Source organism: Aegilops tauschii, chromosome 4 (assembly GCF_002575655.3).
Source record: "Aegilops tauschii subsp. strangulata cultivar AL8/78 chromosome 4, Aet v6.0, whole genome shotgun sequence".
NCBI classification, from domain to species: Eukaryota; Viridiplantae; Streptophyta; class Magnoliopsida; order Poales; family Poaceae; genus Aegilops; species Aegilops tauschii.
The window spans coordinates 514,381,140-514,395,489 of record NC_053038.3 but is presented as its reverse complement, the minus strand read 5'-3'; the positions used below and the strand labels follow the sequence as shown (position 1 = coordinate 514,395,489).

The 14,350-nt window shown below is 41.3% G+C and overlaps 3 protein-coding genes across 3 annotated transcripts in view; 1 reads left to right on the top strand and 2 right to left on the bottom strand.

The window, feature by feature from the left end:
• Positions 1-14,350, bottom strand: part of LOC109772775 (pentatricopeptide repeat-containing protein At3g53170) — a 105,013-nt gene that overhangs the window by 64,344 nt on the left and 26,319 nt on the right. The window lies entirely within an intron of this gene.
• LOC109772803 (obtusifoliol 14-alpha demethylase-like) lies at positions 4,374-6,452 on the top strand. Its single transcript, XM_020331498.4, has 2 exons — positions 4,374-4,929; positions 5,394-6,452. The coding sequence occupies exons 1-2, from the start codon at positions 4,462-4,464 to the stop codon at positions 6,390-6,392; spliced, it is 1,467 nt and encodes a 488-aa protein (XP_020187087.1). The 5' UTR covers positions 4,374-4,461; the 3' UTR covers positions 6,393-6,452.
• LOC141022054 (secreted RxLR effector protein 161-like) lies at positions 9,803-10,438 on the bottom strand. The gene has a single exon (XM_073497935.1). It carries the CDS (start codon positions 10,436-10,438, stop codon positions 9,803-9,805), a length of 636 nt encoding a protein of 211 aa, XP_073354036.1.

Genomic DNA, 14,350 nt, shown 5'->3' with positions numbered 1-14,350 from the left:
CTCTCTCACCGTTCCCTCTCCACTATACTCGTCGCCCTCGTCCTGAGGATGTCTCCCCTGACGCACCTTCCACCTTTGGTGCACCTCTCCTCACGCCTCCCCCGCTTCACAACCTCCGGGCTCAGCCTCGCCCCCTGCCTGATCGCTACTCTCCTGATCGGTATGGTCTCTCTGTTATTGCTGAGCCCACTTCCTATCAGACTGCCATGACTCAACCTGAATGGCAGCTTGCGATGGCAGAAGAGCTTGCTGCCCTTGAGCGCTCTGGTACATGGGAGCTGGTTTCCCTTCCTTCCGGTGTTCGCCCCATCACCTGCAAGTGGGTCTACAAGATTAAGACACGCTCCGATGGTTCTCTTGAGCGCTACAAAGCTCGTCTTGTGGCCCGTGGTTTCCAGCAGGAGCAGGGACGCGATTATGATGAGACATTCGCTCCTGTGGCTCATATGATCACTGTCCGCACTCTCCTTGCTGTGGCTTCTGTTCGTCAGTGGTCTATCTCTCAACTTGATGTCCAGAACGCTTTTCTCAATGGCGAGTTGCGTGAGGAGGTTTACATGCAGCCACCACCGGGTACTATGCTCCTGACGGTATGGTCTGTCGACTTCGCCGCTCCCTCTATGGTCTTAAACAGGCCCCTCGCGCCTGGTTTGAGCGCTTCGCCTCTGTGGTGACTGCCGCTGGTTTCTTGCCCAGTGATCATGATCCCGCGTTGTTTGTTCAGACGTCTCCTCGTGGTCGGACTCTTCTCCTTCTTTATGTTGATGACATGATCATCACTGGTGACGACTCTGACTACATTGCCTTTGTTAAGGCCCGCCTTCACGACCAGTTCCTCATGAATGATCTTGGTCCTCTTCGCTATTTTCTTGGGATTGAGATCTCCTCGACCTCTGATGGCTTCTACATCTCTCAAGAGAAATATATTCAGGATCTTCTCGCTCGAGCTGCTCTCAGTGATGACCGCACCGTTGTGACTCCTATGGAGCTCAACGTTCAGTTTCGTGCCTCTCATGGTGACCCTCTTCCTCATCCCACTCGCTATCGTCACCTCGTTGGTAGCCTTGTCTATCTTGCTGTTACGCGTCCTGACATCTCCTATCCTGTTCACATCCTGAGTCAGTTTGTTTCAGCCCCCACCTCTGTCTACTAGTCACCTCCTTCGTGTTCTACGATATCTTCGTGGCACGATCTCTCAGCACCTTTTCTTTCCCCGCTCCAGTTCTCTTGAGCTCCAGGCTTACTCTGATGCTACCTGGGCTAGTGATCCCTCTGATCGACGCTCGCTGTCTGCTTATTGTGTCTTTCTTGGTGGCTCTCTTATTACTTGGAAGACAAAGAAACAGCCTGCAGTTTCTCGCTCGAGTACAGAGGCTGAGTTGCGAGCCATGACTATGCTGACGGCTGAGTGATCTGGTTACAGTGGTTACTTGAGGATTTTGGTGTGTCTGCTGCTACCTCGACTCCCTTACTGTCAGACAGTACTGGTGCTATCAGTATTGCGCGTGACCCGGTGAAGCATGAGCTCACTAAGCACATCGGTGTGGATGCCCACTTCGTGTGTGCTGCTGTGCAGGATCAGACTCTCGCTCTTCACTATGTGCCCTCTGAGTTACAGTTGGCTGACTTCTTCACGAAGGCACAGACTCGAGCGCAGCATGCCTTTTTCCTCTCCAAACTCAGTGTTGTTGATCCACCATGAGTTTGAGGGGGGGGGGGTGTTAGATGTGTATAGTCTCTTTTCGGTTTATCCCCATTGTATAAGGGGTTTCCTGCACTTTACCACACATGTATATGTATTGGCCTTTGGCCCTCAGTAAAGGTAGTTGCTCATTATCCAACAGTACCATCTTCTCATGCATGATAGAACTGCTATAATTAGCTACCATTCAGTCATTGACTTTACTTTTACTATATATGCCGTATGTAGCTTGTACCATCTTCTCATGCATGATAGAACTGCTATAATTAGCTACCATTCAGTCATTGACTTCACTTTTACTATATATGCCGTATGTAGCTTGTACCATCTTCTCATCATGCTATTATAAGTTTTGTTTGGCTGATGTACCATCTTCCCTTTTTTTATGATTACGTTATTTGTGCTGCCCTCAGCACATGACGTCTCTTTTTCGGCAGGTAGGAGCAACCGCATATTTGACTTTTATTTTTTAGTGGCCACACGCTTATAAGTAACGCTGCTACTCGCTTGTAATCCTGCTACCAATGCTCCATTGTGACACATCACGGATGATTTCAGGAAACACAAGTGTGCATAGTATCTGAAAAGAATCCGCCTTTGCTTCTGATTGAGGTATGGATCTACTGCTTGTGCGTTCTTCTTCTAATTTAGTGAATTTTGTGGTCTTCTTAGCCCCTGGGATAGCTCAAACGAAATTGGCACTGCTAGTACTGTCATGTCCTACATTTTACCCATATATCTTGTATTCTCTTACTTAGACTGACTGCTTATTGCAGAACTCCGCGCTATTTCGGTGGCTGGACTTTGTAAGGGCAAACCTGCCCACCCGTACTTGAGCCTAGGCTGCTATTGTTCTACCTGCATCAACTTAATTGATACGTGTAGGAACTACGACACTCGATCGACAATTTTATTTATAACATCAACTTCTAAGAGATCGGCTTCAGCCATATCAACAGTTCTGCTAGGGGACAAACTATGATTTCCTTAATTAGCTTCTTCCCGCAAAATTTTTTTTAAGAAAAGTTTTCTTAGGACTTAGGTATATAATTATTAATTGAACTTTGCTTCGGTACGTCCACCAGGAAAAGTTTACAGATTTTGGTGCCTTCATCAAAAAGGATAGTAATATAGTCTCTAGCTTGTATCCAAATAAATCTATTTAATACGTTTCATCTTCCTTTTAATATGGTGATAGCCATTTTAAGTAACATTAGGATTCGAGTACACTTTAGGGGGGTGGGAGGGGGGGGGGGGGGGGGGTACCGAAGCAGAACTCTTCTTAAGTTTTTGTAGCAAAACTATCAAAACCATGACAAAGCTCTAGCCCTTGACTTTCCCTTATACAACAACAACAACAACAACAACAACAACAACACCACCACCACCACCAACAACAACAACAACAAAGCCTTTAGTCCCAAACAAGTTGAGGTAGGCTAGAGGTGAAACCCATAAGATCTCGCGACCAACTCGTGGCTGCATATGGATAGCAAGCTTCCACGCACCCATGTCCATACCTAATTCCTTGGTGACATTCCAATCCATCAAGTCTCTCTTAATGGACTCCTCTCATGTCAAATTTGGTCTGCCCTGGCCTCTCTTGACATTCTCCGCACGCTTTAGCCGTCCGCTATGCACTGGAGCTTTTGGAGGCCTGCGCTGAATATGCCCAAACCATCTCAGACGATGTTGAACAAACTTCTATTCAATTGGTGCTACCCCAACTCTATCTCGTATATCACCATTCCGGACTCGATCCTTCCTCGTGTGGCCACACATCCATCTCAACATACGCATCTCCACCATACCTAACTGTTGAATATGTCGCCTTTTAGTTTAACCAATGAACTGCATTTTCAATTGATGTAACTGTTGTATCGGGTCACGCAGATGTTTGTGGTGATGGTTGCTTTATATATAAAGCGGTGAAAACCCTTTTTCGGTAATTTATGTAGCTATTGAACATTTAGTTAAACTAAAGAGGACAAAGAATGCCCTAAAGGCTACCCGTTTGCACCCTGCAATGGAAAGTTCCTACTAACCCATGATTATAAACGAAGCAATACTGGCATGGGGGCCCTACTCTCTACCATTTGGGCAATACTATAGGATAGAATTTCTAAATTGGATATTCGGAAACAAGACCAATGTATTGATATTGTGTTGCATGACCGCTTTGTAATAGATAAGCAGAACAAAACAGCATGCCTTGTCGTACGTTTGGTGGCTTTATTAATATAAAGTCGGGTTGGGCCTTTTATCTAAAAAATAAAACAACATCATATACCTACTTTTAAATTTTGCAACGCTTGCCTTTAAAAATTATCTAATTTTGGCAGGGCTAATTTTTTTCCTAATATCGATCATCCACGCACGCGCCCGCGCGCGCCCACACACACACACACTACAAATGTGAAAATGTCCATGAATCACATATGGAATCTCAGTTATGTTAGTATCTGTCTTTGATGTTCAACCAAGAAAACAAAGGGGGGGGGGGGGGGTTCATGGTCTTGTATGGATACACATAAGCTTGGGGTTACTTTTTCATTCTCGCATTGTGCGAACCGAGAAACGAATGAAGTATTAAATGCGAAATCACTTTACTAATCAATCCAACATCAGTTTTTTCGTCTCACCATATTTATAGACATATGCGCATCTGACTTACTACCTCAATATATGTTCATGTTTTTGCAGAGCCGGACAAATAGAGTACCTAGTTGGCTGGCTACATAACTACTAATCACGACATTATGGACATGCTAGCAACTAGAGCGACCTGGTTGGCCATAGCTATCTTCTTCATAACTGTTGTAGCCACGAAGATTTCAAGATGGAAAAGCAATGTCCATCTGTTCCCCACAAGACCACTTCCACCTGTCGTGAATGTCCTTGCTCTCTTACCTTCAATTTTTAACAAGGGTTTTGGGGTTACAATCGCTGATCTGCACACAAGACTTGGCAGTGTGTTTACAATAAATTTGTTTGGGCCAAAGATAACCTTGTTGGTTGGACCTGATATCTCAGCTCATTTCTTCCAAGGGCTGGAGTCGGAGATTAGCTTTGGAAATTTCACGGAGGTTACCGTTCCCATATTTGACCAAGAAGTTTTGTATGGTGTAGATATGGCAACTCGCAGTGAGCAAATACACTTCATCGTTGATGTACTAAAGCCATCCAAGCTGCGGAGCCTCGTTGATCCCATATTGCAAGAAGTAGAGGTACATCTAAAAGATACCTTCACTTTATTTTGACTCCCTATGGCTTTTCTTCGGTTACTAGTTAATGTTTGTGGTTTCATATATTCTCCAATACACCTCTTCCAGAGGCAGTTTGCTTGCATAAATTTCCTTAAATTAAGTATGTGTGCTATAGATGTACTACATGTGATTTCCCAATAAAAAATACATGTGCATATGATGCCATGATGATATGTAGTTTTACTAAATTTCTTCTAAGTGTAGGTAAGTAGAGAAAAATAATAGAGCGTACGCAGTCCACTCAGTCCACAAGACAAGTATAAACTATTTGTAAAACAACACATTGGATTAGCAAGATGAGGCATGTGTTGGACGTTGTTTCAACATTTGTCATTAGATTTGGATAGTAGATGTAGATGACATGGGTACTGATACCATGCGTGTGTGTTGCACTTGACTGATGGCTTTCTTATACTACAATGCAGGCCTACTTTTCAAGCTGGGGACAAGAGGGCATAGTTGATCTTAAACATGAACTCGAGCAGGTGCTCATGTTTATCTCAAGTCGGTTCCTACTCGGATATGAGGTTCGTGAGATGATGCTGGAAGAAGTTTCATCATTGTTTCATGAACTTGAGAATGGCTTAAACTTTTTTAGTTTCTTGTTCCCCTATATTCCAACCCCGACAAACCGCCGACGCGACAAGGCCCACATCAGGCTTAAAGAAATATTCACTACAACTATCAGGTCACGCAGGAGCTCCGGCCGAGTTCAGGAGGATGCACTGCAGAGGTTGATGAATTCCAAATATAAAGACGGTCGCTCTGCATCCGAAGCAGAAATTTGCGGCATGATCATAGCACTCATATTTGCTGGAAAGCACCCAAGCTCCAGCACTAGTATATGGACTGGAGCTTTCATGTTGAGCAACACCAAATTCTTAATAGCTGCCGTGGAGGAGCAAAAGCATATAATTAGCAAGTACAAGAACCAAATAGGCTATGATGCATTTTCAGAGATGGATACCCTGCATAGATGCATCAAGGAGGCACTTCGGATGCATACACCAGCGCAAATGTTAGCTCGCAAGGCACATAAGAAATTCAAGGTGCAGACCAAGGAAGGCAAGGAATATGACATACCTGAAGGGCATAACATTGTAATCCCTACTGCACTCAACAATAAGCTGGCACATGTTTACAATGACCCTCATGCGTACGATCCAGATCGGTTTGGTCCTGGAAGAGAGGAGGACAAAGTTGGCGGCAAGTACTCTTTCACAACATTTGGTGGTGGAAGGCATGTTTGTTCTGGCATGGCCTTGGCTTACCTGCAAATTAAGGTCATATGGAGCCATCTATTAAGAAACTTTGAGCTCAAGCTAATATCTCCATTCCCTAAGGTGGATGTGAGCAAGGTGGGTCAAGAGCCTAAAGGAAAAGTAATGATAAGCTATAACAGACGCCAGCTACAGTGCTACTAGTCGCCATTAGTACTAATATATTTCTACCTATTTTATTGCATGCCAGGATTTGTTCATGTGCAAATAATGTTTAATCCATCACATATATTGTCATGTGGGGGGGAGGGGGGGGGGGGGGGGGCACATACCAGCAACGACGGAGGAGGCCCAATCTAGCCACACTAGGAGTCTATGTCAATGTATTTACAATTATGCCTAGTTAGTACTAGTTTAGAGAGAATTTGGGTATGGAAAGGTTCATCCCGAAGAAGGTTTTCCTGCTGTCTCCAAATTTAGTTAGAGTTGTTTTCTTTTAATCCAAGTTGTAATTGATTTTTATAATCTCTCCCTAGTCAGTCAATACAGAAAATCAATGTGTGTGTATATATATTTCTGTACATTATTTTCTTAGCCCCCACCCCACACCCCGCATAGTTGCTCCCAGGGCGCCTATCCACGAAGGGTTGCAAACCGTAAATTTATAATAGATGAATACAAAAAAAAAGAATGCAAGGAAAACTTCCACACCTTGCAAAAGGTGCATGGAAACTTATAAGACATTTCAAACTGTAAATTATATGAAGAGGTGCATGGAGACATACAAGGTATTTCAGACTGTAAATTACTGGTAGATCTATGCAAGACATACCTCCGCACCTTGTAAGTCAGACCAGAAGATAAAAAACATAGAAAACAATGATTTTATCCCACTCACAAGAAATTACTAAAATGAAAAAGTATCCGAGTTAGGAGTACGACAATAGGCCAATGCTAGGGCACAACATGCCACTACGCCTTGGCAGTAAGAATAATCGTGAGGAACATTACATGCCTCTGGCCAACTTCATGTTTTTATGTTCGCATGCATGGTTTTTTATCCCAGTGTTTGCATGAGCGCTAATGAGACTTTGAGTGCTACATCTAGTTCGCATACATCGAGGCGATTTACACTTATACAGCTAGTCGTGATGACACATGATCTTCAATCCCTAGGAAAAGCTAATTATTTCTATCTGGGCTATGTGGTGGAGGCTTCTTTGTGAATTTTCATCGCAGTGGAGTCGGAGGAATTTTCGCCGCCATCAAGCTATGTCATGGATGAAGGAAATTCAAGAACAGGATCACGTGGACTTCAAAGTCAAGAGGAAGTGGTCTGAGCATAATATTGCCCTTGCTTGAAGGAGATAACTATTGGGAAACATCATAGAAAACAAAAAAAATCGTCCTACGATCACCCATGAACGCTATGAAGATGCAATGAACGGTTTGGATCAGATTGTTACCAACTCCGAGTTGCAACGGAAAAAGACGAGTTGGTGTAGGTCGTACTTGGAGTCCCTCCAACCATAGATGAATAATCCGGTGAACTACCCACAAATAGTCTCTCGAACTGAAGACCAAAATCACGGCCTCTCTACGAGTTGCAAGCATAAGGTCTTCACGATCTGGTAGTGCTTCGCCATTTAGATCTAATCATCATTGGAGGATTAGAGGGAGGAGATTAGAAACACACTGTACTTCTAATTATGAGGATTAGAGGATATAGCTCTAGCACTAATTAGATCAACTAGGATGAACTAGAGCTAGAGCTAAAGAGGACTAGAAGAGGCTCCACAACTTGTGTATTCGAAAAAATGCCAAAGCCTCAAGTACATATAGGTTGGAGGGAGAGGAGGGGCGTCACACAAGGGGGGAAAGTCTCCCCCTTGCACCGGCCTAGGGGAGGGGGAATCCCTCTCCAATTCGTCCTCCCCTCCCTTCTTTCCATGGGAGAGGGCGCGCAACCCCTATTGTGCCCTTGTGGCCCAATACTCCTTCCACTGCTTGGCCTTTTAAGGTATGTTGATATTAAATTTAATAAAAAAATCCTCCTAACAATAACTAGGGCCTTTTATTATTAAGTTAACATCACTGAAACATTTTCCACATATATATTGTTTATCGGTAATATCCGGTATTGCCCGATAAACTTCGAAACCCTTTCGGTGACCCTGAAACGCTTCCAGTTCCTCTCAAAACTATTTCGCATAGAAAAACGTATGTTTTTGGTCCTTCAAGTTCCCAAAAAGTACAAACTTGGTCCCTCAAGATTTTTTGGTATACATTTGGTCCCTCAAGTCTTAAAACCGGATAAGTTTGGACCTAAACAAGATTTTGAGCACGTTGACCAGGTTTGACCGCCACAAAACCGCCAATGAGTAGTAAATCAGATTTTGTGGCGGTCAAACCCGGTCAACGTGCTCAAAATCTTGTTTAGGACCAAACTTATCCAGTTTTGAGACTTGAGGGACCAAATGTATACCAAATTTTTTTGAGGGATCAAGTATATACTTTTTGGGAACTTGAGGGATCAAAAACATACTTTTCTCTTTCGAATATTAACAAAAATATTTGACAAATAAATCCTTGTTACTCATGTCCTAATAACACTCAGTAGATCTTGATTACCTTAAGCTTGTGATCCTGTAGGTTCGGTAAAACATAGACATGAACAAAACCCCTTTGTTCAATGACCGATAGTGGAACTGTGGACATCCATATCGATCCCTATGATTACGCGAATGACATTTGAGTGAATCTTTTCCTTATCATCTGCTATTCCCTTTGCTTTTGACACTTCACAAAACCTCAGGTGAGTTTTACCTGTATCCTTTTGAGTCATACACATGCTCACTATATCATTCTCCATGTTACCTGTTTTGTTCTTATTTCTCGTTGACATGTTCTAGCATCCCGTTGACATAGTCACCTATGTCTGGCCGGACGATGATGGTTGTCATCACACCAAGAGGGCCCTAAGAATATCTCTCCATCGTCGGCGGAACAAATTCCGCTATCGAGCTATATAGTCCCCTGTCAAACTTTCCGATGAACTTGTAAGTTGTTGTTATGATCACCGTCTTACAGATGATGTTTGGAAAACCCAAAAGTCCACCGTACGGAGTGACTAAGATACTCTCATGGTCTGAGGAACTAAAACACATGTTAACACTCCATATTATAACAATTGACTTTTGATGATGTTATCTCAAAGTATAAAACAAGTTTGGGTCGACTCGATATGATCGTTCTTCTAACGTCATACTCTCGGTGTTGCTTTAGGACTATCGTTACACTTAACGATATCCTAAGATCCAGAAAACATGATCAGCAACAACACTTGAGCCAGTCTTAGAGGCAATACTGGGAACCTAATTTTGTCGTTTATCATTCCACACGTGCATATGAGTTTTCCACGGAATCGCATATTCCAGGATCGTAGCAGTTATAACATAAAATATAACTCGTAATTATGAATACATAAATAAAATAATACAATATTATTGCCTATAGGACATATTTCCAAGAGTCTCGCACTTGCACTAGAGTCAATAATCTAGTTACATGGTTTCTCTAACACCAATGGCTATCCAGTGTTGCTCATGCTTCACTCATGGTAGAGCCTTTGTCATCGGGTCTGACACATTCAAACCCGTGTGAACCTTGAGAACTTTAACAAAACCCTTCTCCACATACTGTCGGATAATGTGATACTTGTGATCGATGTGTCTGGTCTTCATGTGGGATCTTGGTTCCTCTGCTTGAGCAATAGCACCACTATTATCACAACAGAGCGCCATCAGGTTCATTGCACTTGGGACCACACCAACTTCTTCAAGAAACTTCTTGATCCAGACCGCCTCCTTCAAAGTTTCTGAAGTCGCAATATACTCTGCTTTTGTCGTAGAATTAGAAACAATGTTTTGTTTGAAACTCTTCCAAACTACCGCATCACCATTAAGGGTATAAACACATCTTGATAGAGATTTATAGTCATTTATATCAGTTATGAAGCTAGCGTCGGTGTAACCATTTACAATGAGTTCTTCATCTCCTACATAGACAAGAAGCCTGTCCTTTGTCCTTTTCAGGTACTTAAGTATATTTTTAACAGCTGTCCAGTGAGCCAATCTAGGATCACTTTGGTAGCTACGGCTAACACTTAGCGCATAAGGAACATCTAATTTAGTACATATCATAGCATACATGATGGATCCAATTCCGGAGGCATATGGAACTCCACTCATCTGCACTCGCTCATCAACTGTCTAGGGACAATGAATTTTTGCTAAGTGTTGTGCCATGTTACATTGGGAGAAATCCTTGATACGTCTCCAATGTATCTATAATTTCTGCTTGTCCCTGTTGTTATATTATCAATCTTGGAAGTTTTATATACATTTTCTAGCAACTTTATATCATTTTCTGGGACTAATCTATTGACATAGTGCCCAGTCTGAGTTGCTGTTTTTTGCTTGTGTTTTACTTTGCAGAATATCAATACCAAACGGAATCCAAATGCCACGAAACTTTTTGGAGATTTTGTTCTTCCCAAAAGACACCCAGGGAGCCAAAGGAGTGCACTAGGGGAGGCCCGTGTGGCCCACTAGGCACCAGGGCATGCCAGGGACCCTAGGCGCGCCCTGGTGTGTAGTGGAGCCCACGGGCACCCCCTGACCTTGCCCCGGCTCTATAAATACTCTAATATTCCAGAAACCCTAGGGAGTCGACGAAATATTCTTTCAGCTACCGCAAGTTCCACAACAATGAGATCCAATCTAGACGCCTTTTCCGACACTTTGCCGGAGGGGTTAACGAACACGGAGGGGTTCGTCATCATCATTGTTGCCCCTCCGATGATGCGTGAGTAGTTTACCACGGACCTACAAGTCCATAGTTAGTAGCTAGATGGCTTCTTCTCTCTTTTTGATCTTCAATACAATGTTCTCCTCGATACTCTTGGAGATCTATTTTATGTAACTCTTTTTTGCGGTGTGTTTGTTAGGATCCGGTGAATTGTGAGTTTATGATCAAATCTATCCATGCGTAATTTTGTTATAGCTTCATATTTCTTCTTCAATATTTTGGTTTGGTTTGGCCAACTAGATTGATTTATCTTGCCATGGGAAGAGGTTCTTTGTAATGGGTTCGATCTTGCGGTGCTCAATCTCAGTGATGGAAAGATACATGGCATGCATGTGTTGTTGCTATTATAAGTGTAACAAGATGGGGCTTGTTCATACGTGAGTTTGCCTTGTCTACATCATATCACCGTTCTTATTGCATTACTCCATTTTTCCATCAACTTAATACAGTAGATGCATGCTGGATAGCGGTCGATGTGTGGAGTAATAGTAGTAGATGCAGAATTGTTTCAGTCTACTAATCTTGGACGTGATGCCCATATTATATGATCATTGTCTTGGATATCGTCATAATTATTTGCTTTTCTATCAATTGCCCAACAGTAATTTGTTTACCCACCGTATGTTATTTTCTCGAGAGAAGCCACTAGTGAAATCTACGGCCCCTGTGTCTATTTTCTATCATATTATTTTCAGATCTACAAAAATACCTTGCAGCATTTTAGTTGGTTTTATTTTATTTGCATCTATCAATCTATCTATTTATCAAATCTCAATACCGTTGAGGGATTGACAAACCCTCTACGCATTGGGTTGCAAGTATTTGTTCTTTGTGCGCAGCTGTTGTTTTACATAGTGTTGCTTGGTTCTCCTACTGGATTGATCATAACTGAGGGAAATACTTACCTCTGTTGTGGTGCATCATCCCCTCCTCTTCGGGGAAATACCAACGCGAGTCACAAGTAGCAGGAAGAATTTCTGGCGCCGTTGCCGGGGGGACATCATCAACATCTATCAGGTTCCTACGCATAAACTTGCATCTCCTTGCAATTACTTTATTTGCCATTTGCCTCTCGTTTTCATCTCCCCACTTCTAAAACGTATTCATAAAAATAACAAAATATTTGTATTTTCATTTGGCTTCTTTCGTTTGCCTTTTGTGTTCGATCTTATGTTTGCTTGTGTTGCCATGTGCCTTCTATTTGCTTGCATCTTCACTTGCTAAAACTCTATTGATATGGATCCTCATCCACTTACTAATCTTTTCAAAAGACCAAATTATGATGAACCAATTGCTAGTGAGTTGAGTGCACTTGATTATCTCTATGAAGTTTTGCTTAAAAACTATGAATCTGAAATTTGTGATGAAGTGTTAGACGAGGAAATTTTTAAAGTGATTCATGATAGCTCATTGAATGAAAAGCATGATTGCAATGATGTTATGATAATTCTATTAATGTCAACTGTGCTAACAATATGCAAAGCTACAAGCTTGTTGATGCTAATTTTGCTATGTCCACTACTTATTGTAATGATCATGATTGGGGTGATGCTTCTTATGATCTTGAAGATTTATTTAAGCCTCGTGATGAATATGATGTTGATCATAATGCTTGCAATAATATTGAAAGTGGGTTTGGAAGAGCGTCCACTTTAAGTAAAAATAATTCCACACATTTGGAGAATGTTCAATCTTATGATTTTTTTTTTGATAAAAGTGGGCTTAGAGAGGTCATGACTTTATTTGATGATAATCCCACTATTTTGGAAGAGTGTCAACTTTGCATGCATGTGGATCATGTAGAGAATATGTTATGTGATAGATATACTGTTGAATTTCAATATTATCCCACATGTAATTATTATGAGAGAGGGAAATATGGTTGTAGAAATTTCCATGTTACTAAATTACCTCTCTTCATGTTGAGCTTGTCAATGTTTTATTCTTCTCCCTTGCATATGCTAGCTTTTGATTGTTTTGATAATTTGTTTGCTTACAAAATGCCTATGCATAGGAAGTATGTTAGACTTAAATGCGATCTCCACATGCTATATGATGCTCTCTTTGTCCTTCAATTATTGTCTTCCATATGAGCATCATTAAAATTATTGATGCCTAGCTAGGGGCGTAAAAAATAGCGTTTGTTGGGAGGCAACCCAATAGTTATCTTTTGATTTTGATTTTTTGTTTTTCTTGTTGTTCTTAAATAAATACATAATTATGTCTCTGTTTTGATTGTGTTTTAGTGTTTTAATTAGTATTTGTGCCAAGAAAATCCTTTGGGATGATTTGGGTGATAGTTGATTTGATCCTGTTGGAAAATAGAAACTTTTGCGCCCAGTATAGAAAATCATAAAAATCACCAGAGCGTGATAAATTCAAGGGATTTTGTAAATTAAAACACATGATTGGTATACAAATTTCCTACCTTGTCCTAATTTTTCAGAATTTTTAGAGTTGCATAAGTATGGTCAAAGTTCAGATTACTACAGACTGTTCTATTTTTGACGGATTCTATTTTCGTCGCATTGTGTGCTTATTTTGATGAATCTATGGATTGTATCGGGGGGTATAAGCCATGGTAAAGTTATAATACAGTAGGTATAATGCAATAATAAAATATGGATGGGTTTGCGATAGTCCTTAAAGTGGTGATTTGCTTTATTATACTAATGGATCTCACGAAGGTTTTGTTAAGTTTTGTGTGATTGAAGTTTTCAAGTTTTGGGTGAGATCACGATGGATGAAGGAAGAAGGAGTAAAAAGAGCCTAAGCTTGGGGATGCCCATAGCACCCCAAAGTAATATTCAAGGAGAATCAAGCAACTAAGCTTGGGGATGCCCCTGAACGCATCCCCTCTTTCTTCTAACGACCATCGGTAATTTTACTTGGAGCTATATTTTTATTCGTCACATATCATGAGTTTTGCTTGGAGCGTCTTGTATTATATGAGTCTTTACTTGTTTTGCTTTTTAGTTTGTCACAACCATCCTTGCTATACATACCTATTTGAGAGACCATAATGATATCTTGATTTGTTAGAATTGCTCTATGTGCTTCACTTAAAAAAATTGAGATATGGAATTCCTATAGTACTTCACTTATATCTTTTTGAGCACTGTGGTGCTAATATTTTAAAAAATATGCTCTCATGCTTCACTTAGATCATTTTGGGAGTTAGTAGAATTTGTGAAGAAATCCTCTCATGCTTCACTTATATTATTTTGAGAGATGAAAATTTTGAAGAAATATTTATGCTCTCGTGCTTCACTTAAACTTGTTTGAGTGCTTGT